Source organism: Cicer arietinum, chromosome 3 (assembly GCF_000331145.2).
Source record: "Cicer arietinum cultivar CDC Frontier isolate Library 1 chromosome 3, Cicar.CDCFrontier_v2.0, whole genome shotgun sequence".
In the NCBI taxonomy this organism is placed as follows: Eukaryota; Viridiplantae; Streptophyta; class Magnoliopsida; order Fabales; family Fabaceae; genus Cicer; species Cicer arietinum.
The window spans coordinates 59,509,596-59,535,469 of NC_021162.2; the positions used below are offsets into that span (position 1 = coordinate 59,509,596).

The 25,874-nt window shown below is 29.5% G+C and overlaps 3 protein-coding genes across 6 annotated transcripts; 1 reads left to right on the forward strand and 2 right to left on the reverse strand.

Moving 5' to 3' along the window:
- Positions 1-1,098: 1,098 nt before the first annotated feature.
- Positions 1,099-6,086, reverse strand: LOC101504235 (thioredoxin H-type). Its single transcript, XM_004492524.4, has 5 exons — positions 5,880-6,086; positions 4,573-4,684; positions 3,284-3,406; positions 1,966-2,088; positions 1,099-1,480 (listed from the first exon to the last, which is right to left on the reverse strand). The coding sequence occupies exons 2-5, from the start codon at positions 4,591-4,593 to the stop codon at positions 1,325-1,327; spliced, it is 423 nt and encodes a 140-aa protein (XP_004492581.1). The 5' UTR covers positions 4,594-4,684; positions 5,880-6,086; the 3' UTR covers positions 1,099-1,324.
- Positions 6,087-12,461: 6,375 nt separating this feature from the next.
- LOC101504767 (ubiquitin-conjugating enzyme E2 28) lies at positions 12,462-16,150 on the reverse strand. The gene is made up of 5 exons (XM_004492525.4): positions 15,821-16,150; positions 15,641-15,734; positions 15,248-15,375; positions 15,051-15,155; positions 12,462-12,868 (listed from the first exon to the last, which is right to left on the reverse strand). The coding sequence occupies exons 2-5, from the start codon at positions 15,708-15,710 to the stop codon at positions 12,725-12,727; spliced, it is 447 nt and encodes a 148-aa protein (XP_004492582.1). The 5' UTR covers positions 15,711-15,734; positions 15,821-16,150; the 3' UTR covers positions 12,462-12,724.
- Positions 16,151-18,691: 2,541 nt separating this feature from the next.
- LOC101505088 (uncharacterized) lies at positions 18,692-25,717 on the forward strand. 4 transcript variants are annotated; one of them, XM_004492526.4, is made up of 24 exons: positions 18,694-18,865; positions 19,168-19,707; positions 20,227-20,289; positions 20,378-20,440; positions 20,526-20,588; positions 20,663-20,725; positions 20,822-20,884; positions 20,970-21,032; positions 21,105-21,167; positions 21,269-21,331; positions 21,455-21,517; positions 21,752-21,814; positions 21,917-21,958; positions 22,127-22,168; positions 22,281-22,343; positions 22,593-22,634; positions 22,803-22,865; positions 23,125-23,178; positions 23,280-23,342; positions 23,495-23,557; positions 23,744-23,803; positions 24,346-24,486; positions 24,799-24,876; positions 25,020-25,717. In XM_004492526.4, exons 2-24 carry the CDS (start codon positions 19,216-19,218, stop codon positions 25,482-25,484), a joined length of 2,298 nt encoding a protein of 765 aa, XP_004492583.1. In that variant the 5' UTR covers positions 18,694-18,865; positions 19,168-19,215; the 3' UTR covers positions 25,485-25,717. The 4 variants fall into 4 exon arrangements, 3 of the variants coding, with proteins under 3 accessions (XP_073222320.1, XP_073222319.1, XP_004492583.1); XR_012162371.1 differs by lacking the exon at positions 25,020-25,717 and having other exon boundaries at positions 18,692-18,865; positions 24,338-24,486; XM_073366219.1 differs by lacking the exon at positions 23,280-23,342 and having other exon boundaries at positions 18,693-18,865.
- The last annotated feature ends 157 nt before the right edge of the window (positions 25,718-25,874 follow it).

The following is a 25,874-nucleotide window of genomic DNA, read 5'->3' on the forward strand; positions in this document are numbered from 1 at the left end:
TTTTTTTGTCAAGAAAAAGTGGAATGCAACCCATGCATACACAGGCAATGCTAGGCTGTATCGCATAAAGTCCACCACTAACTCTAAGATGAAAATGGATTCTGATCAGACATTTTTGTAGAAAACATTAAATTAAATTGTTTTATATAAATATTAAATAGATAATATTATATAAATTTTTTTATATGTTTTCATAAAGTCCACACTTTGTGAAACACTTTGAGATACTTCTAAAGCTTGTTATTAAGATAAGAAAGCCTTGCAATTGGGCCAATCAATTGATCATCCTTTTCTTTAAAAAAACAATTTTTTTACTCATTAGCTCTTAGAACATAGGCGGTTAGAGACACTAAAAAATTATGCAACTTTCGGATTTATACAAAGAAAAAACGTGAATTTTATGCTGTCTAAAAAATGCACTTTTTGACAAGAATTTAATTTGTATATCCTTTTAGTATAAAGAGATCTTACACCGTAAATCAATTACAATCATTAATATTTGATTTTTACTATAACTATTAATATATAATTGATTATGATTTTTCTGTATAAAACTTTTACAGTGACAGTAGATAGAAATTAAATTTGAAACAATATCCGTAAAAATGCACTTTCAAAATCAAGTGTTATTTATTTTAGAAATGTGGATGAGAAAAATCTATCCTAAAATGAATTTATAAAAAAGATAACACATGTTTACTTACACCAAGCAAAATAAGGCCAAAAAGAAAGCAAGCCTGTCACATAAATAGACCTCAGAGAAGTCCTTGGAAAGCAAGAAATCCATTTATCTTTTTCTTTTTTCTTTTCTAGTTGCTCATTTCAAGTATTAAAAAGTTAACACTAATGGACCTATTTGTCTCAAACAAGTCCATTAAATATTGAAAGTTAACAGTAAGACAGTATGAAAAATGACGACAACAAAAAAATCAATTGTGTTCACATTTTAATACTTAAAGACCATCTTGAGAAAGAAAAGAAAAAGATGACAAACAAATTTAAAACTTTAAATTAGATAAAAGGATCTCTGTAGTAATTTTGCTATTTTTTCTTCATTCAAAAAACTCAAGCCATATCTTATTTAAAAGAATCAAACTCTTTAATAATGCAGAACAAATTTTATATTTGCACAAGCTTTTTTCACTACAACAGCAGCATTACTTCGAATCAGAGACACTCTGAAATTTATATTTACATTACATCCAAGTTAAAAATACAAAGACACTCGCAGCAAAACATTTAGAAGTACTCATCAATATGGCCATGAATTCACGACTTGTGACGGAAGAGAGGCCACAGCATCTACAGACAGAAATAAAGCAAGTCACTGCTTATTATTCTGAGGAACTGAATCAGCAATGGCAACAACCTTCTTCTCAAGCTCTGGCTTGTTGGCTCCTACAAGTTTGTCAAGTTGTTGTCCATCTTTAAGAAAGAAGAAAGTTGGTGTGGCTTTGATGTCCCATGAAGTGCTAAAGTCCTGCAACATACACGACCATTTCAATAAAGTATGTTACCACATCAAGATTTAATAATCTCTTCATCCCAGAATATAGGATTCTATTGCCTAAATCACGAAAATTAAGAAAAGTTGACAATACTTTTAAATTTTTGGCAATTGCTATTATTTTACAAGTTATTCTCCAAGAAAGAGAATTCGTCTATGTTTTCATGTTAATATTTCTTCTAAGTTGCAGAAAAAGATAAAACATTATTAAGGGTATGTTGCTATAGAAATAATCAATACAGTTGAAAATTTGAAAATAGTCCTATAAAAATGGACAGAGAACAATCACAAGAGGATATTATATTTAGAGACAGAGGGAGTATACGATAATTTATTTGCATGCGAAGATATTTGTCTCCATATTTAAGGGGAATGCTAGTTCACAAATATGTCTTAAGAAACTTTGTTTACAAAACAAAATTATATGAAATAGTAATATCTATAGCTTCACTACTTACAGTTAGTTCATCCACATCAACTAATAAGAACATCATAGATGTGTATTTCTCAGACAACTCGCAGTAATATGGCGCAATTATCTTGCAAGGACCACACCACACTGCGCTGAAATTTGCAATCACCTGTTGAACATGGAGGTTTAGTATTAGTTATTGTACTTATACCCAAATAAAATAAATTATATAGCATAACAAGTAAAATAAAGTTAAGAAAAATATACTGGAAAATCTGCAATCAATAAATTATACATTTTAACCAAATGAGAGGTCAACTCATAGTGGGTTCTTTTTGCATTTTATACATTCTGCTGCTACGAGGATGCAAGATCGACTCCTAGTGGGTTCTTTCTGCATTTTTATTATGGAAAAATGGTATCTGAAGGTTTCGAACCACGTTCTTCATTCTGTTAAAAACATATCTTGACTAATACGCCATCACTTAAATTATTATCAATTAATTATTTCGCTTAATATATTTAGGCAAGCAATATTTGGCCCCCTCAAAGCAATCAACCAAGCTCTGCCACTGGTCATAGCGAAAGAGAGTACTAATCAGCAACCAGCGCTAATATATCTTAACTGGCACAAATTCTACACCACCACTAGATTAGGCCTAATTTGGATTCACTTCTATCTTGTAAGAGCTTTTCAATTAAAGTAATATATCGACTCTTAAACGGAAAAAATCCCTATAAATTTATAAATGTTTATGGAGTAATTAAATGAGAGAGCTATTGAAAAAATTAGGATGCCAAAGTTAAGCTCAACTTATACAAAAACTATTGGTCAAAATAACTCATAGTTAATGCAAGATTCTTGTAATATTTATTTTTTCATAAGTACTTCAAGAGCAATGGAAGGTTCTCCCCACGCCAATCTTGAGAAATCAGGTTATACCATTAGACACCTGAAGATTAGCCTTGTGCTCTTCACAATTTGGTCAGATAAAATAGCAGGAAATTAACAAGATATCCGATTCTGAACCAGTAACGTGTTGATAGCTTCTGAAATATAATTGTAACAAGATCCAAAAGTTAATTCGTCAATAACCCTAAACCATAAGCATAGCAGAAGAAGCACTGCATATCATAATATGGACTCGCACATGTAGACTTCTTTCTGTGGTTGTATGACCGAAACATTCATAACGAGATTATGGAGGTTTTGAAAATACAGATGTTACCATATACCCACTATACAAATGCCCAGTAGTTTTAATGATTCAGCCAAACAACACAACAAAATGGAAGGAAATAGGCCTTCGATTTGTTTGTCCTACTCCTACATATATTACAAAAGAGGTGAAAGTGAAACTTACAATTTTGTCATCCTTCCTTGCTTCTTCCAACTTTTGGTCCCAAGATTCTTTTGTGGTAATAAGTACCACATTCCCAGCAGCAAACTCCACATGTTGATCAGAATCATTATCCTTATCCTGATGCTACAAGCATTTAAAACATGAAACTCGTGTAAATTGATTCATCAATAAATGATGAAGATAGACGAAATACAAAGTTTAGAAACTTTGAAGTACCACAAACTTTAAGAGCTACAATACACCTAAACTTATGAAGCACATACATGGACACCATACACCACACTGACAGCGACGTGTGACACTGATAATAACTTGAAAAATGGAATAATTTGAATGTAACTACATGTGACGGTGTCAAACACTGTATATGTTGGACACCTAAAATGTCTTCAATCAAAAGTGTTTGTACCACACAACCCTTTTTCACTTTTCCTTTCCGGTAGCCGGTGGTGGTTAGGAACAGAAAAGTCATGGCTAAAGGTGCATCATACATAACAAATAGTGTTTTCATAGGTCAAAATCACAGCAATATCAGTTATGAGCCGGAATATGGATGGAGAAAAGAGATGTCTTTAGAACTATACCTTAGTCAAGAATAACCCTTTATCACCATTAAAATATAAATAAGAGGAGGTTTTGGTGTGAGGCAGGGGAATAAGTGAAGAAAATGAGAATGAAAGTTGCAAAACTGCAAATTAGTTCTATCCTTTTCACTTTCCTCTCTAACATGATCTTCCTTATCTTAGAAATAGCTATTTATTTGGAAACAATCAAAGAAATCTTTTCATCAGTCTCCTAAGCAGTGTAATTTGGACTATAAATTATTGAGTAATATTTAGATGAATTAGAACAGTTGGCAGACCTAAAATAATCTACCATCTAATTCTTACATAGTTCTCATTAATTGTTGCATCCAGTTATATTTGTTTTTCCGTTCTTGCTTTTATTATCACTGATTAACTTATCTGCAACTGACTGTGTACAACTCATTCACATAGGCAAGTTGAAGATGTGAAAGTTAATCTCTGGACATGGCTCGCAAATACGTAACTTTTGGCCAAAAAAAGAAGGCATAGTAAGTAAAAGACCATCAGTTCAAAGTTACAACAGCAGTTCTTTCTTATGCGTCAATTTTACCAACAAAAAAACATGCAACACACGTTCAACACACGTTTAGAGAGTACTTATCTGTACAGTTTATCAAAGAAAACGGAAGATAGGTCTCACACGTTCAACTTTAAATGAGCATAACAGTAAATGGTATGTTTGACGTTTTCAAATATTCTCACCTTAGCCAAGCAGTTCCCCATATAATTGTTTGAAAGCCACTAACTTGTAAACTTCAATGAAAGTAGCCTTAAAAAGACTGCGCCTATTTCAGCAGAACAAGTTCCCCAAAGTCTACCAGAACAAAAAAAGAAATTATAGAAAACAATAGTGAAGTCAGGGATTGATCAATAAATATATATATATATGTATCATGCAACACTTGATTAGCGAGTTATGAGCCAATAAGCACAGGAAAAGCAAAAATCAAAAGGACTAATAAAGGTGAAACCTGATGGCTGATAAATCAGAAGATGCAAAATCAAGCAGGGGAAGGAAAATATTTAGAAATAATATTTATGCATTCTCAACAATTGTGAAGTTAAAGAATCAAAAGCCAACACTCTCCAGTCCCCCCTCGATCATAGAAGAGGAGTGTCTTAACTCTTTATAGAAGTGAAGATGAGAATGAGAAAGACAGTGGGAGACAAATGAAAATTACTTCAAACCGGATTGGATAAGCTTCTCAAGAAACAATTATGGAAGATGAAATATTAAATGAATCTTACAATAATCAAGAGCTTTTAAAGAATAACTTTCCATAAAAATGTTAAAATAAACTTCTCCAGCTCAACCTTTATAGCTCACTTGAATTCTCTATAAACATCTATAATCTTTCTAGGAGTTTTTCATAAGCGAATAGCCATAAATTTATTTACTATAATCTGATTAAACATTACATGCTGTTTAATTCTCAAACTAGCATACACTCCTACAAAGAATGCCTTAAGAAGTTTGACCTTTTCAGATTAACTTATTTGAATTTACCAACTAGCATAATAAATTCTAAGATTGTTGAGAGAGCTAATAAAAACCATTTATGACATGTCTTAAGTTGTTTTTATTTTCATATGCAATTCTGGATAGCTTACGTAAACAAACAACTTATAACTTATACCAGAAAAGTTTGACTTTTGTTATAGAAATAAACACTTATGCAAAATGCAAAGCAAATTAAATAAATTCCAAACAGGGTACATACATACAAACTCCCAACATTTGGATTTGTGATCACTTAAGAAAATTGCTTTGGTTATTAAGAAACAAGAAAGGAAAAACAAAAAGAAGGGTTCATTCATCAGAAACAGCTTATTTGCAACAATAATAACATAATTTCTACATCTGAAATTCAAATTTGCCAACTATCCATCAATTTACATGCAATAAAAATAAAGCCATAAAAAATAAAATAAAAAGATAATTGAAGGAAGAGCAACAAGAAGAAGGCGTTGATTAGTGGTGAAATCTAAAAGAAGGATGAAAAACAAACCTAATTTGCAGATTTGAAAGTGAAAGTAGAGACACAGACACTTAACCTCGAAGATAAGGAGCTATTGCCGTTAGCGTGAATAACAATAATAATTGTACTTGAACACAAAATTAAAATAATAAAATTAGTAATAATTGGGTTCTTGCAACATAAGCTATCTGTCGATCTTTTACAGTATTCAAGTTTTGCTATCGATGTCTTTTCTTTTATGTCCGGTATCTTATCTTATTTATACTTCTATATAATAATAAATAATAATATTCACTGGATCGTATATCCGTAGAAAGAAACCTACGAGATTAATATATTTATTATTATTTTAATTAAAAAATCTACGTCGTAAAATTTACTCGATTATTTTATATATGTTGTAGACATTTAATTTTATTTGAAAATATTAAAAATTTACTATAATAATAAAAGTAAAAAAATATAATACGTTAAATATTTATTATGGTTTAAGAAAAAAATCAAAATTATTATTTTATTTAAAAAACGAAAATAATTTAATGAAATTAAACTTTTAGAATAAAATTATCAAATTGTTTTAATTAATTAAAAAAGTTTTGTAGTAGGAAGATCAATCTTATTGATTTACTCTAATTAGCAATAATGACATATTTTTAAGAAAGTTTGTAATTAAAAAAAATCAATCTTATAAATTTTCTTTAATTGAAAATAATAGTAAATATTTTTAAGGAATGTGTAATTGATTAATAATAATGATAGATTCTTTTTCTAAAAATAATTTAATCTAATCTATTAATCTACTATTATTATAGATAGGACTCTCAAAAGGAGAGGAAAATATTTGGTTTGATGTGTTGGAATATGCCTATGTCCGTGAGAAGAGAAACGTCATTGCTCTTTTGTCATATCATTTTCGTACAACCATGTGACTCATAAATAAAATGGAGGATGTAAAGGGAAAGAAAAATAGATAAGTGTTTGAAGTGTTTTTTGATGAAGTGTTTTTCGATGAAGATTGTTGGTTGGTTATTGTTTTCCGTTACATCATTTTCATACAATATTTTTTATAACAACTCACTTCAATTTGTACTGAAAAATAAGAGAAAGGAGAAACACATCATTTAAAGGAGATAATTATAGTTGATGAATTTGGTATGATGTTTTTTTTTTCTATTAAATTTTGATATTTTTTATTTATTACGATTTGTCATGATATACATATAATTATCAATTTTTTTTTATGCAAAATATACACCTCTTAAATTGATGAAACCCTGTTATTCTTCTATTTGTTAATCATTTTTCTATATCGTTTATCATTATTAACCCATTTTTTTAATAATAAATAAAATTGAGTAATAATAAAATTAATTAATTCACAAATATTTTCTACTAAAAATTACGCGAGTTTTGATTTTTCTATTGTAAATTGAGAGCAAAATTTTCTTCTTGTTAGATCAAATTAAGAAGAAGAAAAAATTTATTCTTTTATTAATGCAAATAATTTATTTTCTTTGTTTATTAGTCTTTTTTGGAGTAAAATAAATAAATAAATATTTTATATACAATTAATCATAGAGTAACTGTTTTAATGAACGGTGTAGGGTGGTAGTATTTTTCCTACTCGTAATTGACTCTCGAATGCGAATTTTTGGTTTAAGATCATCATTTTAAGTTTTATCCAATTTTTTCTTTAATAAAATTAAATTGATGGCTACTACTTTTTCACAGACGCAACATATACAACAAAATATTTTCGACCAATACCTTAAATAAATTAAAGTGTTTATGAAAAAATGGCGCTCATAAAAAAAAATTAAGTAGTGAAATCGGATTATAATTTTTTTTACAAAGGCTTGTAAAAATTGGAAAACATGTATAAAAAAAATTAATTGTAATTTTAGTCTCTAATTTTTACCAATTCAATAAATGGATTCCACTATTTTAAAATTGACACATTTAGCACCTCATTATGATTTTATAATTAAAAAATAACAGTGTGACATACTTTAAATAACGTGACATACAATAAGATGATGTAGAATAACTAACACTCATAAAATCACAATAAAATTCTCTAACAACTTAACTTTAAACTTCAGATATTTTTTATTTTTGTAATTTAAGTAATGACATATAAATAATTAATGCACCTAGATGATTTTATATCATAAAATCGTATGTAATATCATTTAAAACATATCAAATTATTATTTTTTAAGTTAAAAAATTTAAAAGAGGAATCAAAACTATTGACTTTTTAAAATATGAAGACCAATTCTATAAATTGGTGAAAATAAAGAGACTAAAACTACAATTAAGCGTAGTAAATCCTTCTTCCACAATAAAATGATAATTATTGCAATTTTTTATTTACTAAGAAAAAAACATTAGAACTAAAGTAAGTAATAAACACATTTATCAAAACAACAATTAATATAAAATTCAAAAATATATAAAATTATTTACTAAAATGTCTGTTGCTATTATTATTATTATTATTATTATTATTATTATTATTATTATTATTATTATAAAGTATCAAAAATCACTTATTTTTTATGTGAAATGATGTGAAAAGTCAATAAAATCTATTTTAAAGGATGTGAATATATATATATATATATATATAATGGATCTCTTTTTTCAAAGGTTTTATGATAATTGATGAAATATGTTGAAATTGTACTAAACAAAAAGCAAAATAAATATATTATAATTAAATGAAAAATGTTTCATTTATATTAAGATATATAAAGATTATTATTATTATTATTATTATTATTATTATTATTATTATTATTATTATTATTATTATTATTATTATTATTATTATTATTATTATTATTATTATAACAACTTTGATATCGGGTGTTATTCTTTGTCTCAAAATACTATCAAAAATTGATCGTTTCACATAAATTAGAAAATATAAATAAAACAAAATAATGATAATTTTATGAAATTGTCTTTCATGTTGTTATGTGAGATCACTCGTTGATGTATACAAAATTTCAAAAGACTTAGACATTCATTGGTGTATGTTTTAATAATCAAAAATCTTATTTGAACACAAATTTTGATATGAATACATATATTTTTGTTCAATTTTTTTTATTTGTTTCAATAATTAAGAGATATTTTTGTGACGCATTTATAAATTTTAAATTTATATCTTTAATCACTAAAATATAAACGATTAACCACTTATTTAACATATATCTCGTTAAAAATTAAAATACAAGACAATAATCACTTTAAAATACTACAATTTATCAGTTAAAAAAATACTCTAGAAATAGTTAATGTCATTATTTTAATAATTAATAAGATATATGTTTAATAAATAGTTAATAATCTATATTTTAGTAGTTAATGAAGTATTTAAAATGATTAATTACACAAATCTGAATTTATGTTACAAAAGTGTTAAATATACTACAAATAAGAAGGTCTCATGAATATTATATGTATGGATTTGGATTAATATTTGTAAGGTTTAATTGCAAGGTTTAATTGCAGTTTTGGTCCTCCTATTTTAGTTGAATCGCGAAAGTAGTTCCCTCATTTTATTTCTCTCCAGTTTTGATCCTCAAATAGAATTTTGGTCCAAAACTTGATGAAGTTTTATTTTTATTTTGCATTTATTTAAGTCACACTATGTTTTAAGATCTCGTAGTGCAATAATTGTACCTGAAATTTATGATCATAAATGGTGTGGTGTGACTTTAAAAAATGTCACTTCATCAAATTTTGGACTAAAATTCTGTTTGGAGAACCAAAACGGGGAGAAATAAACTGAAAGAACTACTTTCGTGATTTAACTAAAATAGGGAGACTAAAATTGCAATTAAAACCTATTTATAAATGCATTTTTGAGAAAATTTTATTTTATAAATATATTTTTAATTAAAATTAAATTTTCTCTAACATAATTTACGTTTAGATATTTTTTTTCAAACATCATTTTATAGAATAAAATTTGTTTGGTTTATCAATTAAAAATACTTTTTAAATAAATATTTATTAAAAATATATTTTTTATGATATAATATGTGAAACATAACTTGAGCAGTAAATAGCAAAATGAACGAGAAGCATTTTAATATTTTTAATCGGGAAATATAAAATGCAAAAGTATCCGGTAGCTTGCTTATTGCTGAACGGGAAATATAAATGGAAATCTATAGATACCGGATCTTAAATTTGTATGAATTTTTATAAGCTTTATCAACTTAACAACAACTTTTAATTCAATAGTTTTATTGATATAATTCACCGTCTAATTAAAGAGAGAGTAAACTACTATTTTAGTTCATAAAAATATAAGATACAATCATTTTGGTCTCTAACTCAATAAAAAATTAAAATTATCTATCGAATCATCAAAATGCCATTCAGTGTAGTATTTGGTGTTATAACGATCATGAATCATTTTGACTGTAAATTGTATGGTTTAGAAACTTTTATAATAGTTAATTGTATTTTTCAAAAACTATTTTGATGATTTATAAACTTAAATTTTTTACTGAATTATAAACCAAAATCATAACGTTCTATATTTTCTTAAGAGTGGTGCTATTTTCTTAAGATGAAGTGTACTGACCACTTATACTCATACGCATGATTTGTGAATAATGTTTAAACTCAAGTATGAATCCAAGATTAGAGTATCTCTAACGGGTATCATAGAGAATTTCATAGCAAGGTGAATTTGCATTTTTTTTTCTTTTCTCTCATTGTGTTCCATATACCAATGACAAAAGTTAAATTCAAAAGGAGAAAAATTACATTCTCTCCTCTAATGGATAAGGCCAAATAAATCTATATCACCTGACAGAAAGATCAGTTCAGATTGTTGAAAGCCTTGGTTAATTAAATAGAAAAATTATTATTATAAATGGTTTATAAAATCTTGGATTATTTATTTATATGTATATATCCGCCAGGAATATATGAGAGATTCTTAGAGAGGAAAGAGTCTACTTAGCTGTAATGGGTGTCACGTGGTTTAACTAGACAATAGTGCTTGCCACGTTTGATCCAAAGAAAAACAAAATTCCATGCTTCTTTATTTGTTGTGGCAATGATTTTTAACGTTTCAACAATCACTGTTGTGTTGGTCACCCAATACACGCTTTCTGATCTCATAATATTTTCAACTGGACTTCAGATTACACCTGTGTTGACATTGTTCTGTTCTGTTCTGTTCTGTTCTGCAGAGCTGAATTTTTATGAAGGATTATAATTAATTAATCTTTGTACGTATTTATAATTCAAGTGAATATTCTTATTCATTTTTTTATAAAACAAAAAAAAAAACACTGCAAGAGTAGTGACTAAAACATTTTGTTACTGTGATACACAAATAGTTGTTTAGTGAATAAGCCTATTTCTGATCGAGATTCGAGTTCACTGTATTATTGTACCTTGATGAGTATAATATTAAACTGATTAATGTGATGAGATACTACTAAAAATCTCTAAGGGACCAACATATGACTTGCTGAATTATTTATATAGATAATAATTTATTTAGTTAGATTTGAAAAGAAACTGAATGATTGGTTTGAAGTCAAGAATAACTTCAGAAGGGACCAAGACAGAGTAGTGGGGAGCTGTCAATTTTTGCAAGCTGGAGTGAGAACAATTGAAGGACAAGTCCCACCTTGGTTTTTTAATGGACTGTGATAACATTCATCCATGTATCACAATGCTAACCGAAGCCAATAAATCAGAGGAACTTACTAATTATTGAAAATCACTCTAAATATAACGACAACCAAAATTGAAAGTAGAAGCTTATATGATCTTTATTATTTTGATGAGTGAGACGGTGACTTGATTGTTAGAACAACAGAAAGATCACTTCTATTTCTAATAAATATTATTAAATTTCAAGTAATTTTCAGTGACTAATCAACCCTTGTCCAAAATAAAATTTGTCTAACAATAACCACCCGAGTTTTAATTCAGCTTGCCTTAAGTTGGCTGAACATATAATTTGAAGATACATAGAAACAAATCAAATCCAACAACTTTTCATCATTTATATTCGATGCAGTAAAAAGTATAATGTATTTCATTTCATTCCTTTTTTTTTTCAAAAAGATTGAATACGAAAAGACATGTAAATTAAAAGATTATTAAATGAATAGCCTTCCCTACTACTTAAAAAACCATTTAAAGAGATTAGAAAGAAACTCAAATTTCATATATAAACTTAGCTAATCATTGATTTAAATCATGGTTTTTTTGTCAAAGAATCAGGGTTTTGAAACCTGAATTTCGGCAGTGGTTGAATTATGGGTTACAGAAGTTTTTCAAATGTCCAAAGGCGCATTAATGAAATCCGCTCTAGGAAACTTAATAAACATTACAGATTTCAAATACATTCATGACAAATTATGTTCAAAACTCACTCTAAAAGAGCCAAATAAGCATGCCCCACATATAATTTTAGTTTCTCATTCTAGTTTTAAGCTTTTCCAAATTTCTTAGAGAATAAACACCACAATCTAGTAGCAAACACTACCTATTACCTAAGTTGTCTACGAAATATTAACTTAATTATTAGAGTTGGTTTGACTGAAGAGGTGTTGCAACATCATGGGAAGGTCGACATTCACTATTTTCTACATTGCTACATAGAGAAAGTTACAACACAGTTATGACACAGATAACATCTTGTTCATGACTTTCAATCATTATAACACATCATTGGTTGAAAATAAAGTTACTTTCTTATCAAATTACAACACCGCCTTTCCTTTCCCACATAAACAAAATCTCACCCCCAGAAAACAGCAAGAAACAACACAAACCAGAAACAGTTTTCATAAATGTCATTTATACATATGCTCTAAAACCCCAAATCAGCCCATGGCATACTTCTGAGTCCAGCTGCGTGCAGTGGCTTCGTACTTAGCCCGGTCTGTTTTGTACATATGAGCAATCTCGGGTACAAGCGGGTCATCAGGATTTGGATCAGTCAGCAGTGAGCAAATAGAAAGCAGTACCTGGTATGCCGAGCAAAACATAGTTATAAAATGCATTGAGATTCATCTTAATATCAGCACAGAGGAATGAGTTCTACATACATTAAAGAAATTTAGAAAATTACAAGTGAACAATTGTGTAAAAAAACATGAAGACGGATTATCTTGGAATAAGATTCTAAATTCTTACACAACATAGTAAGGGAAAAAATAAAATTACCCTTAGCAGAAACACAATTCATGCAAAAGTATTAAGTATACCATGTCTACATGCCTGCTCCAATAAAAATACTTGACCCTACCATGTAGCATCGGGCAAAATACAAACCAGTCTACCAATATTTATGTTGACAATTAGGCATTAAATAGCCCGAATAACCACGGTTAAAAATCAGTCTTCTTGGTGTACGAGGGAATGAATAGAAACAACGTGGAACCTTGTGAACCATACCAGTGAAGGTGGTAATGGTAGAGAACTAAAGGCTGGTAGCACTGATTTTGTCTAGTGTTCTAACAGGATGAACACACACACAGAAAGAGAGAGGTGGTCAAGTGGTTCTGGTTGGAGATAGGAAGAGGTAGAACACCACTGTAGTTCTATTAGGGGTATGATTAAGGATGTTTGTGTCTTGGGTTTGGGGGGTGTTTGGAAGAGCTTTTTTGAGATTATCTTATTTCGTAAATACTTGAGTAAGTATTTGTAAGGGCTTAAGAAAATAGCTTATGGCATACCCAGTGGTTGTCAATAACAGCATAGCAGCTGGTGGGCGCCATTCTCCAGTACAGTCTCCACATATTAAAGTTATAGATGCAAACCGCATTCAATTGCAGTCTCAATGGCGGCCAATAGCACCGTTATGCTTTTTTTAGTTGTCTTTTAGGTTTTGTGTTGACACAAAGGGCTTGCAAACCCACTTAGTTTAGTAATCACCATTTCTTGTGGGTGAAATATTTGTGTGAGTATTGGAGGTTTCAAATTTGACCTCACCTAGGTGAGTATTGTAATTTGTTCATTTATTCAGAATTTCTGTTGCTACATGCTACATATAGTATTAATTCATAATTAATTAACTTGTATAAATTATTTAAGAATAGCAGCCATCCATCAATGCATTATACCATTATCCCAGTTTCGAGGCAAGGGCTAACGGAGACTGACCACCTAGACATAGCCATAAGTTAATTTCAGCCTACTTTCATAAACTCCATAAGATCACAACTTAGCTTATAAAAACAATGTATCCCTCTTCGACTGTAGAAACAACTTGTACATAAGCACTTAGACAAGCAGATAATTTAGAAGAAGGAGAAGAAACAAGCACACATTCAAAAACTATCAAAAAGAAAATGTGGGAAGGAGGCAAATAAATGAAGAGCTAGAAGAAACAAAGAATGAGAGACCGTGAAAGGGAGGCAAATAAATGAAGAACTAGAAGAAACAAAGAACCCAACAAAGAAAAAGGGGAAAAAAATACGTAGATGTAATACGCGCTTCCATTCAGAAACAAAAAATGAAGGATGAGTGCACTTCAATTAAAGAAAATGAAGGATTAGAGAAAAATGAGGAGGCTGGGTGGCGGCTCCATGTTTTCATATAGCAATTTTAGGGTTGCAAGTGGTTTGGGTCATAGATATAAAATTAAATAAAACTATTAAATAATACTTGGCCCCTGGCGGATTTTAACCTCAGGCAAAAAAGTGCATACATATACAAGGTAACAAAGCAAACCACTACATCGGACATGGTTTCATTAATACAAATGCTACCATTACATATAAATGAATTATTTAATTAATACCAGTTCGACAACGGCCTGACCATGGAACCTTGAACCGATGATTCGTTGGTTCAGTGTCTGGTCTGATTGTAATTACCTTGGTCCAACCAGCACAAATAAAAAATAAAATGAAAATATCTAATGACTTGGGGCGTTAAAAATAATGCAACTAACTTAAATTTACTCCAAAATATACCACATTAATAGTTAATACCAATGCAGAGGCAGCAGAGCCCAATGTAAAAAAAATTGGGCCATAAAATTAAATATTTTATTTGTGGTTTCATGAAGGTACTTTTCCCCATAAAATAATTGTTCTTAGTCTTAAGTTAAGAATGTTAATACCCTGCGGAAAATATCCATATCATTATTGAACAAGGGTAATGCTATTCAAACATTAAAATTAAAGGAAAGAAATCCAAAACCTTAGAGATGGTAAGCGCAGGGCTCCACTGTTCCTTCAGGATATCAAGACAAATGCTACCATTGCTATTGATGTTGGGGTGAAAGACCTTAGTCCTGAATGCAACCTGGTATAAAATAACATTATCAACATTTATAACAATAAACAACTAAACCTAAAATCCACAAGCATCACTCCTATAATGTTAAAATACATTACCTTAGGAGGCTTGAAAGGATAATCTGGAGGAAAATGAATAGTGACCAGAAATACACCTCCAGCATATGGACTATCAGCCGGACCCATAATTGTTGCTTGCCAATGGAACATGTCTTCAGCAACCGGACCTACAAAGAAACAAAACAAAAAAACCACATCCAAACTCAACATTAATCACACATGATCATATCAAACAACATCAATCACAACAACAACAACAAAAACCCATTTCCCTGTGCTTCATTAAATTTCACTTTTTTTGTGTTTTCCATACTTTATTTAAATTTATTTCAATATACCCTAGAAACAAAAAGATCATATTTTCAAACAACACAATTGCTGATATATTAAATTGATTGAGGGGAAATAAAGAGAATAAGAAGAAAAACGTACCAGCGCTGCAAGAAGTAGGTGGGTCTTTCTGCAAATCCTTCAGCTCCTTGAGAATACGCTTGGAAGCCATGGATGGAACTTCGGAGTTTCAGATCTGAATGAAAAAAAGGGATCAGAACGGAACCCTAAAAATTAAAATGAAGAGAGAGAAAAAAAAGAGAGAGATAAGCAATGGTTAACCTTAGGGTGAGGCTATGGGAGGATTAGGAATGAGAGATCCAAACACGAACACACGCAGCGTGAATCCCTCACCTTCCCAATCCCAACCCCTTCTTTTTTTTAACACCTTTTCTTCAAAAAAAGCAGAAACAAAAGCTGCTCGATGATACCCACAAATTTACCATTTTCGCATCCATATATACCCACTCCAAATTACAAACTTGTCCATTTCTTCCTTCTTTATTCCACCCTTTGTCCCTCATACTTCAAAAATGCACTTCACTTGTGACCTTTTTTTTCTTCATAAAAATTAACAACTCACAAAGCAATTAGGGTAAGAGATTTCATTTCAATAAATTTATTTTATGTAAGCGATCTAATATAACTAAACATTCTTGTGCCGGTACTATGGAGTATTTATATGTATGTGTTATTTTTCGTTGTAGATTTAATAAATTGGTTAATATTTTTTAACATATGTTTAGTAAAAGATTTTGAATGACGATTAATGATTTTTGCTTTCGATAAATATTATAATTTGTAACTTTAGAAAAATCAATGGAGTTGGCATTGAAATGCAGGACGGAGGAGTTAGATGCGCATATTAATTCACTGACAGAGGAAGCGATAATTGAGAGGGATTCCATTTTTATTGAATATATTTAACAAAATATTTGTCTCTTGTATAAGCATGGTCTAGTACGATTGAAGCGATATATGATTGAGTATGAAGTGTCTTTAGAGCGAGAAAAATAAGTTATTTAGACTTGAAGACTAGTTACAAGTTTGATAAATTTATAATTATTAAAGAAAAAGTTATGAGTTCACTAGACTTGATAAAAGAGTTTGGTAAATAAACATGAGAAACCACTAGAGCTTGAGGAATTAGGCCATGTGTTTTTCAATAATACTCTTACAACTAAAATTTAGATAGTCTATTGTTAAACCCTCAATTTATTTGATCTTTCCAAACTCTGAAGAGTGATACTAGTTGCATACCAAAAATTGTCTTAAAAATCTAGTTATCAAATATTTTAAAATATATTTAGTGTGTCTCATGTATAAATTTGTGTATTTGGTCCTCCATGTGTCACAATTACATAATTCATACCACTATAGGCGAATTAGTAATTATCTCTATTTGTTTAGATTATCGTCCATGGTTTCAATATTCCTTAAATAACATGATCATAGCTTTAGTTAATGTTATTTGATAGGTTTGATGATAGAAAATTTATATTAAAATTAAGATGAAATATAAATTAGGTATATAAAATTATTCCAATAAATATTATTTGGCATTTAGTAGCCTCATACATACTAGTCGAGTATAATATACTCTTAAAATTTGAGGATTTTTTTTTTGTTCAAAATGAGAATTGCAACCGTATCTTTTTAATAATTTTAAATCTAATTGAGACATAATACCAATAAACTAGGATATCCGCAATCACAAGCAACACAAATTAATTCATTTAATATCTCTTAAATATTTAAAGTACAATAGTTACATTTGAAATAAATATTAAAATTTATATTAAATTATTGATAAATTTAAGGACATGTGATTTATACAATTGTAATTTGTGAAGTAATTAATTCAAATGCAGTGTATTTTTTTTTTAAAAGTATATATTTAATATTGATTTCAATCATGTTATGCTTGAATTCAAACAATAAAATTGGTAAAAATTAACAGTAAATAGATATAGTCAATAATTATGACCAAAAAAGATATAGTCAATAATAATCAAAATTTAAATTAAAAATTAAATGAATGATATTAATATTTTAATTTACAATCCTTGTTATGGTTTTTAAAAATTAATATATTTGTTTCTTTTTTACCAAAGTTAATATTTTGCTGTTGAAACGATATAAATATTACTAAATTGATATATTTTAATATATTAACTATTAAACTAATATTAGAAAGTTTTAATAAATTATCTGTGAATAAAATTAAATACTAATATAAAACTAAAATCTTACAAAGAACGGCATTTGGAATTTAATTATATGTCCTTAATCATTCAATCAACTAACATTTTGATATAATAATTTCACAACTAATAATTTTATCTCTTTATAAAAATGATTTACTATAATTAAATATTTAAATATAATTTATAAATTGATTTATTTATTGGATTGACTAATTATTAATTAAATTAAAACTTTAATAATTTGATATATAAAAAATTACACCCATTAATAATAATAATAATGAATTCAAGTCAAACATTTTATTCTAAAAATATTAAAAGTACCTTGAAAAAAATAAGAATCTAAAATTCTTTTAAAATTAATAATTTACTTTAAAGTCTTAAAAAAGCATATCAATTCTCAATTAACACACAAAAATATTATTATATTTTTTTTTTTAGAAAGAATGACAATTACTACATAAAATTTACACAATTGTGAAGTATTAAATTTGAACTCTATAACAAGATATACAAGATAACAATACCAATATTTGTCAATTAAACTATAACATAAGGATAATTCTTTAGTGAGTAAACTAAATATCTAATTTATATCATAAAATCAGAAAACTATGTTAATCTAGTCTTATACTTATTAATATTCTAAAATAATTTATAAAATTATAAAATATTAATTAAGTTTGTGGGTATCTATTATCAATTATATCTTTAATAATTTATTATTTTTAACAAAAAATATTATATGATATTATCCACTTAAAGAGACGAATCTTATTAATATTTGCAATTTTAACACTAATATTAAAATATTGTAAATGTAAAGGACTAGATTGAAATTAAGCAAACATTTTTTGTTTCACATTTGGAACCATTGAAGTAATCAAGTAGAGGCAAGTCCATCATAGAGTAAGAACAATTGGGACCGTAAAAGCCGTTGGATTTCATGTCAGAAACAAAAGCTGTCGTGAAAACTGCGTTACACATTTACTCAAACGCAAACGTGAAAATTCCATCAAATGCTCACTTTTCCATTTGCAGATTCATTTCACACAACAAACTTTCGTTTTCCACATTACGCTAACTTAACTCTCATCATCAACAACAATACTTTCTCTCTGTAAGCATTTTTTATCAATAATAATTTTCATTCGCCATTTTCTTCTTTATTATTTTTATTATTACTGTTGTAGAATTTTCCCCCAAATTTATTAACTTTTAGTTCGAGATTTAAGATTTCGTGATGGCCATCATTTAGTTACTTCGAGATTGGTATTTTTTTGTTGCAATTTAATGAATTGTGATTGATTGTGTTGATCTCGGAGTTAGCATTATTGGGTTTTAATCATTTTATTTTTTTTGGCTGGTTGCATTTCTAAACCTGAAAGTTCTCTTTTTTTACGTTTGTGTGTGTTTGAGTAGTGAGTAGTGCCTCTTAGCAGTTGGAATATAAATTTTAGCTGGGAGAGGATGGAGGATGACAAGAGAAGGAGAAAAAACAAGAAGAAGAAGAACAAGCAAAACAAGAATGTGGATATTGGGGTTGGAGAATCAGCTACTAGGGATCAGAATGTAGTGCATAATGGTAAGGATGAGCATGCTAATCTTTCTGAGACTGCAGCAAATTTGATTGAAGATGGAGAAACAAATACAAGGGATCAGAATCTGGTGGATAATGGTAAGGATGAGCATGCTAGTTTTTCTGAGGCTGTGGTAAAATCTAATGGGGATGGAGAAACTTCAACCAGGGATCATAATCCGGTGATTAGCGGTAACGAGCTTTTGGAGACAGCTGAGGAGCAAAGTGTGAGTGTGGATTGTAATGGGGATGTGGAAGTCCCAAACAGTGATCTGAATCTGGTGAAAAGTGGGAACGACGAGTACACTCAACCATTGGAATCTGCAGATGGGCAAAGTACTAATATGAATTCGAATGGACATCTGCCAAATGGTGAAGAATGTGTAAGTTTCCTTCAACCGATATAGATTTTCTCTGATTTTAGTGTAATTGTGTTTTATACTCATTACTCTAGTCCTATATTTGAAATGTTGGTTCATGAAGGGAACCATGTTTTCCCTAGCTATTGTTATCCTTTTTCATTGAAACTAAGAAATTTAGTTTGAACTTATTATTTCATAATTTAGTTTCTATGTAGTGTTTATAGGTGTGTATGACTTATTGTGCAAGATATATATGACCGAAAAATTGATCTCCCTTGTTATGCAAACAAGCTCATAAAAAATTAGATCTCCCTTGTTCCCTCTTTGTCTCTTGTTTGAGTTGAGTGTTTGTGGACATGAGTGAATTGCCAAACTAAATTAAATTACGTTTTGAGAGGCCATGAATGAAAGAGGAGGTAATTAAAAATTTGGGAGATGAAGGTGATAATCGCAAACTTAATTTGTTAAAGATGTCTTGAATTTTTTATTTTATTTTTGATACTTTCAAATTTTCAATATGCATATGCTTTCTTTCAACAGGACACATCAGACGAAACAATTAGAAAACTAAAAGAAGAAAATGCTATGCTCATTCAGAGAGAGGTAATATTTTACTGAAGAAATTTATGTCCTTTATTTTAGAACCTATGCTATAATGGTTTTGTAACTTGTACATCATGTCGCACCACAGAGCATATCAGAAGAGGCCATTCAGAAATTAAAAGAAGAAAATAATACACACATTTCTGATAGGGTAATATTATATCTAAGAAATATCTGTCCTTTGTTTTATCATATGTCTCAATGTTTTTATGATATATACTACTATCAATCCAAAGGTCATGTCAGAAGAGATAATCATGAAGCTGAACGAAGAAAATAATATGCACATTCAGAAAGAGGTAATGTTTTACCTGAGAAATACTATTACTTATGTTTCGATACCAGTATCACTTATGTTTCCATCATTCTACAGGCCATATCTGAAGAGACAATTAGAAAGCTGGAAGAACAAAAGGACATGCATGCCCAAAAGGAGGTAATATATTTTAATTTTTTTCCGAGTGACATTCTTTTTTACTAATGTTTATAGCTTGCAACTTTCTTTCAACGCATATAATCTATCTTTCCACAGGTTGCACTAGAAGAGAATATCAGAAAATTGAAAAAAGAACTTGATATGCATATTCAGAAAGAGGTAGTGTTTTATGTAAAAGTATATATCCTTTGTTTGAGCCCTTATGTTTCAGTTTTTATAATGTGTGCAGCCTATCATTCCACAGGTCATATTGGAAGATACAATTAGAAAATTGAATAAGCACAGCGATATTCACATGCAGGAAGAGGTAATATATTTTAAATTTTATCCAAGAAATATATCTGTTATTTGTTTTAATGTGTAGCATATCTCAAAACAGGCCACATCAAAAGAGACAATAAGTAAATTGAAAGAAGAAAATGAAGTGCACGTTCAGAAAGAGGTCATTTACATTAAGCTTCATCTACCGGATTTATTTAACTGTATATGCTTATATCACAAATATTCTTTAGTATGAATGCATATAACTCATCTTTTATGCAGACCCTAGCAAGGGAGACAATTACAAAATTGAAAGAAGAAATTGATAAACACGTTCATAAAGAGGTAATGTGTTGTAAGTTTTATCAGTGAGATATTTGTTTAACTGCTTATTTTGTTTATTTCTGATAACGTCTCTTATGATAACTTTTTTTCATCTATACCATTTGCATTTCCTTTCTTGTACAGGTTACCTTGGACGAGATTATTAATAAACTACAAACTGAAAATGAATTACAGAAACAAAAGCAGGTAATTAAATTTGAATTGAACTGTTTTGATGAATGTGCGGATTGCTCTTATATCATGTCTGGGGAAGATTGATTTTGGTGAAATAAGTATCCGTTTAAAAGAAAATGCTCAAGGAAGCTCCGTGAAACACCAATTATTTCCTAACAATAACCTAATCCAAAAACACTATCTGAATTATATTTTTCTTATATATGTTTAATTACTAACTAGTATATTTAACTGGATTATCTGCAGACTGATCTTGAGGTGAGAATCGCACAATTGCAGAATGAGAATAATTCCTTACTTCAAAAAGAGGTGAGTGAGTGTGGTGAATACATGCATATATTCTTTTTAAATATTTAGGAGCATTTATTTGGAGATATTGTTTATCATGGTGTTTAATATTATCATATGCAGGCTGGATTGGTGGAAAAAACAAATCTGTTACTGAATGAAAAGGTAGTATTTAGCCTAGCTTCATCAACTTTCTAAATTCCTTCATCCACCGTTTATATAACCTTTGCCGGTTTCCCCCTTTTAGCTGTTTATATAAGAACAATATTTAGGAGCGTTTATTCGGAGAGATTGTTTATATGTTTAATATTCAATATTGTATCATATATGCAGGCTGGATTGGTGGATAAAACCAATATGTTACTGAATGAAAAGGTAGTTTTGAGCCTTGTTTCATCAGTTGTAGCTGGTTATATAAGAATAATATTATTTTTCGGTTAATAGAGTTGTGGCTTAAATTTTAAATCTGCTATACATTGTTCTACAGGAGGGTTTAGAGCAAAAAGTAAATATTCTGGAAAGCAAATTGAGTTCCTTTAATGAGGAAGAGGTAACAACTTGTCACTTATATCATGTGTATTTCATTTAGTATATTTTGTTTACTTGATTTGTGACCTTAAGTTTTCGTATAATATATTAGGTATAGTCAGCACCCAATTTTGACCGGGTATTTTTTTTATTTTAAAAAGTAGTTGGATTTGAATAGAACAGATTTTGGTGAATGTGTGGATGAATCTTGTTGTGGCGATATTTTTTTATTTATCAAGATGTTTAATGTTTGATATTATATCATATGCAGGCTGGATTGGTGGGAAAAACCAACTTGTTACTAAATGAAAAGGTAGTTTGAGCATAGCTTCATCAACCTCACAATTTCCTTTAATCACCATTTATTTAACCTTGAATGATTTCACCCCTTAGCTGCTTATAAAAGAATATTTTTTTAATATTTTTCTGTTAATGGAATAGTAGTTTAAATTTTATAAATCTGCTATACATTGTTATGCAGGAGGGTTTGGAGCAAAAAGTAAAACTTCTGGAGAGGAATTTGAGTTCCTTTAGTGAGAAAGAGGTAATAGCATATCAACTCTCTCATGTTTTATTGCGTTTAGTATATATTGTTTGCTTGATTTGTGACCTTCACTTTTGTTTAGTATATTAGGTATACTCAGCACCAAATTTTGAGTGGCAAATATTCTTTTTTAAAAGAAGTAATTGGATTTGAATAGAACAATTTTTGATGAATGTGTAGATGGCACTTGTGCATTATTTAAATTTGTTATCCATATATTTTAGCTACTTACTGGTATATTTAACTTGATTATCTACAGACTGGTCTGGAAATGAGAATAGCACATTTGCAGAGTGAGATACTTCAAAACGAGGTGTGCGGCTAAACACTTTTCCTTTTTAAAAGACTTAGGAGCATTAAATTTGAAAAATGATTTATCAAGATATTTCATATTCAATACTATATCTTATGCAGACTGGATATGTTGAAAAAACCAATCAGTTGCTGAATGAAAAAACCATTTTGAGCCTCAAAGTGGTTAGAACTATTTCTTCCACTTATTTTTGACATTTATTTTTTATATACCTTAGCTGATCGCCTCTTCTGACGGTGTTTCTTACTTTATTTTTTTTGTGTGTGTTAGTGAAAGTTTAGTCGAAATTCTAAATCCAATATACATTATTTTACAGGAGAGTTTAGAGCGAAAAATAAATCTTCAGGAGATTGATTTGAGTTCTTTTGTTGAGGAAGCGGTATTAACTTTTCTACTTTCTAGTGTGCTATTGTACGCTTTCATTTTTCTTGAATTGAAAGCATCAAATTTTCATCATAACAGTTTTCTGGTTCTCCGAGGAGAAGACTCAGCAGAATAATGCTAAATATGTACTCTTTTTCTTGTGATTCCATCTCTTATAAGAGGAATATTGTTTTATTTGCAGAACTCAACTAAAGACGTTATTTCAAATCTGAAAGGAAACATCAGCATGCTACAAGTGCAGGTATGTAGTATGTACATAATGTATTTCCAATTAATTATACTTGAATATTTTATACTGAAAAACCTAAGGAAGTATTATAGATCATTACTTTCAGGTATCATTATACTTAATTTTCTCATCATTATGTTATGGAATCAGGTTACTAACAATATAGAATGGTCTGGCTATTGCTAGTGAGCCATAACTGGTTTGAGTAGTTTATGAGCACCAAAGCAGGTTCACCTGTGTGTGTGAATGACTAACGTAACATAAATATCCCTCAACTTTTCTTAATTAGACATTCTGGCTAATTTCTGTAACAGTTCAGGCTATATTGTTTTGGTACTGAATACAGATTTGTTATTACCTTCATTTTGGCTGAATGTTCTTTTGGCAATCTTGAAGAGTTTTCTTCTTTAGTGAGGTCTTACTTTTTTTTCTACTCCCGTAATTTTTAAACCTTGGCGTGATGAATTACCATCGTATATTGTCATTTGGTCATGTCCATTTTGTTACAAACCTGTGTTAATTCTGATATGGAAATTAAAAACAAAGCTTGGCAGGTGGCAGAGTTGGAGGAGTCCAGGAATAATCTTTGGCTAGAAAACCAGCAATTGAAGGAAAATGTGTCAGGTCTTCATTCAACAATCCAGAATCTTGAAAACAGCAGCTCTTCTTCCGCTTCACAGGACACATCTGCAAAGGTTTGTTTGTGTTATCTTTTATGTTTAAAATCTACAGTAGATGTTCATTCATTCAAATGAAACTACATATTTTTGACATCTTTAATGGAAGGAAAGGATCATTGCTAGTTATATATGACTCTGGAAAGGGATTTTTTTATTGTTACTTGTTATATACTTAAATTTATTCTGAAAATGATGATGAACGCTAGATACATGTTATAAACTTGTAAAGTGTGTTCATGACTTGAAGTAGGGAGGAGGAAGAAGAACCTGTACTTCTTCCTTGCCTTTTACGTTGCCTCTGACTGTATTTTGCTTAACGATGGACAGAACCGTGCTTCTGAAAATGAGGAGGCTTATATGTTCATGGAAAAATTGATGGCAGAAAATGCTGAACTTGTTGAGAAGGTAAATATGCAGGGTTCTTGATGATTTTGTAACGACTTGCTAAAAGATTTGATATTTTTCTCTCTTGTATTAGTAGGATTTAGTTTGGTTCAGTTGGATTTTTTGGATAGTGTTATGTGTTCTTAAGCCAAATATATTCTCAGGTCCACAAGCTATGTGTTGAGCTGGAGCGACGAGACACTGAAATTAGACTTTCTGGAGTTACCAAACCTAAAGGGTTGACTGAATTTGATAAACCTGCCGGTGTTGCCATTCCTGAACCTGAATCATCTGAGATTACGTCTATATCAGTACCAGAGTCAGATTCATTGGAAAAGACTTTGGGGAATGCTAATAGAGACTCTATTCATACCGAGCACGCCGTTGGGTTAATTTCAAACTCTTCACCTTTACCTGATGATATCGAAGAAATTGTTCAAATTCCACTAGATGATAATGATGCAAGAGATCTACAGCTGCAAGATGCCAAGAATGTGGAAAGTGATGATGATGTGCCAATAACAGATGCTCCTCTTATTGGTGCTCCATTTCGTTTGATATCATTTTTTGCTAAGTATGTTAGTGGTGCTGATTTGATCAACCAAAATTCATCAAACACCAGTAATTGATTTTTAATAATGAGTGAAATATACAGTGACATTTTTTTAATGGCAATCCATAACATATAGTAACCTCACTTATATTAGTTAGAATACCAATATAGGTTGGGCCAAATTGGGCCATTTTTATACCTGTATGCCAGTTCTTTGAACATTAGGAAATATTGTACCTGGAAGGAGTATATAGTTTTACATCGTGTTGCTTTCATAGTTGGAAATGATATCTTTTAAATTTTGCATCATGAGTAAGAATCTAGGGTGCATTTGGATAACTTTTTGAATAAATGTTTATCATATAAGTCTTCATATGAAAGTTATTTCTATAATGAGAGAATGTTGTTGAATTGTTTTCATATAAGTTATAAGTCATTTTTATAGTATATCTTGGTGAATTTAGTG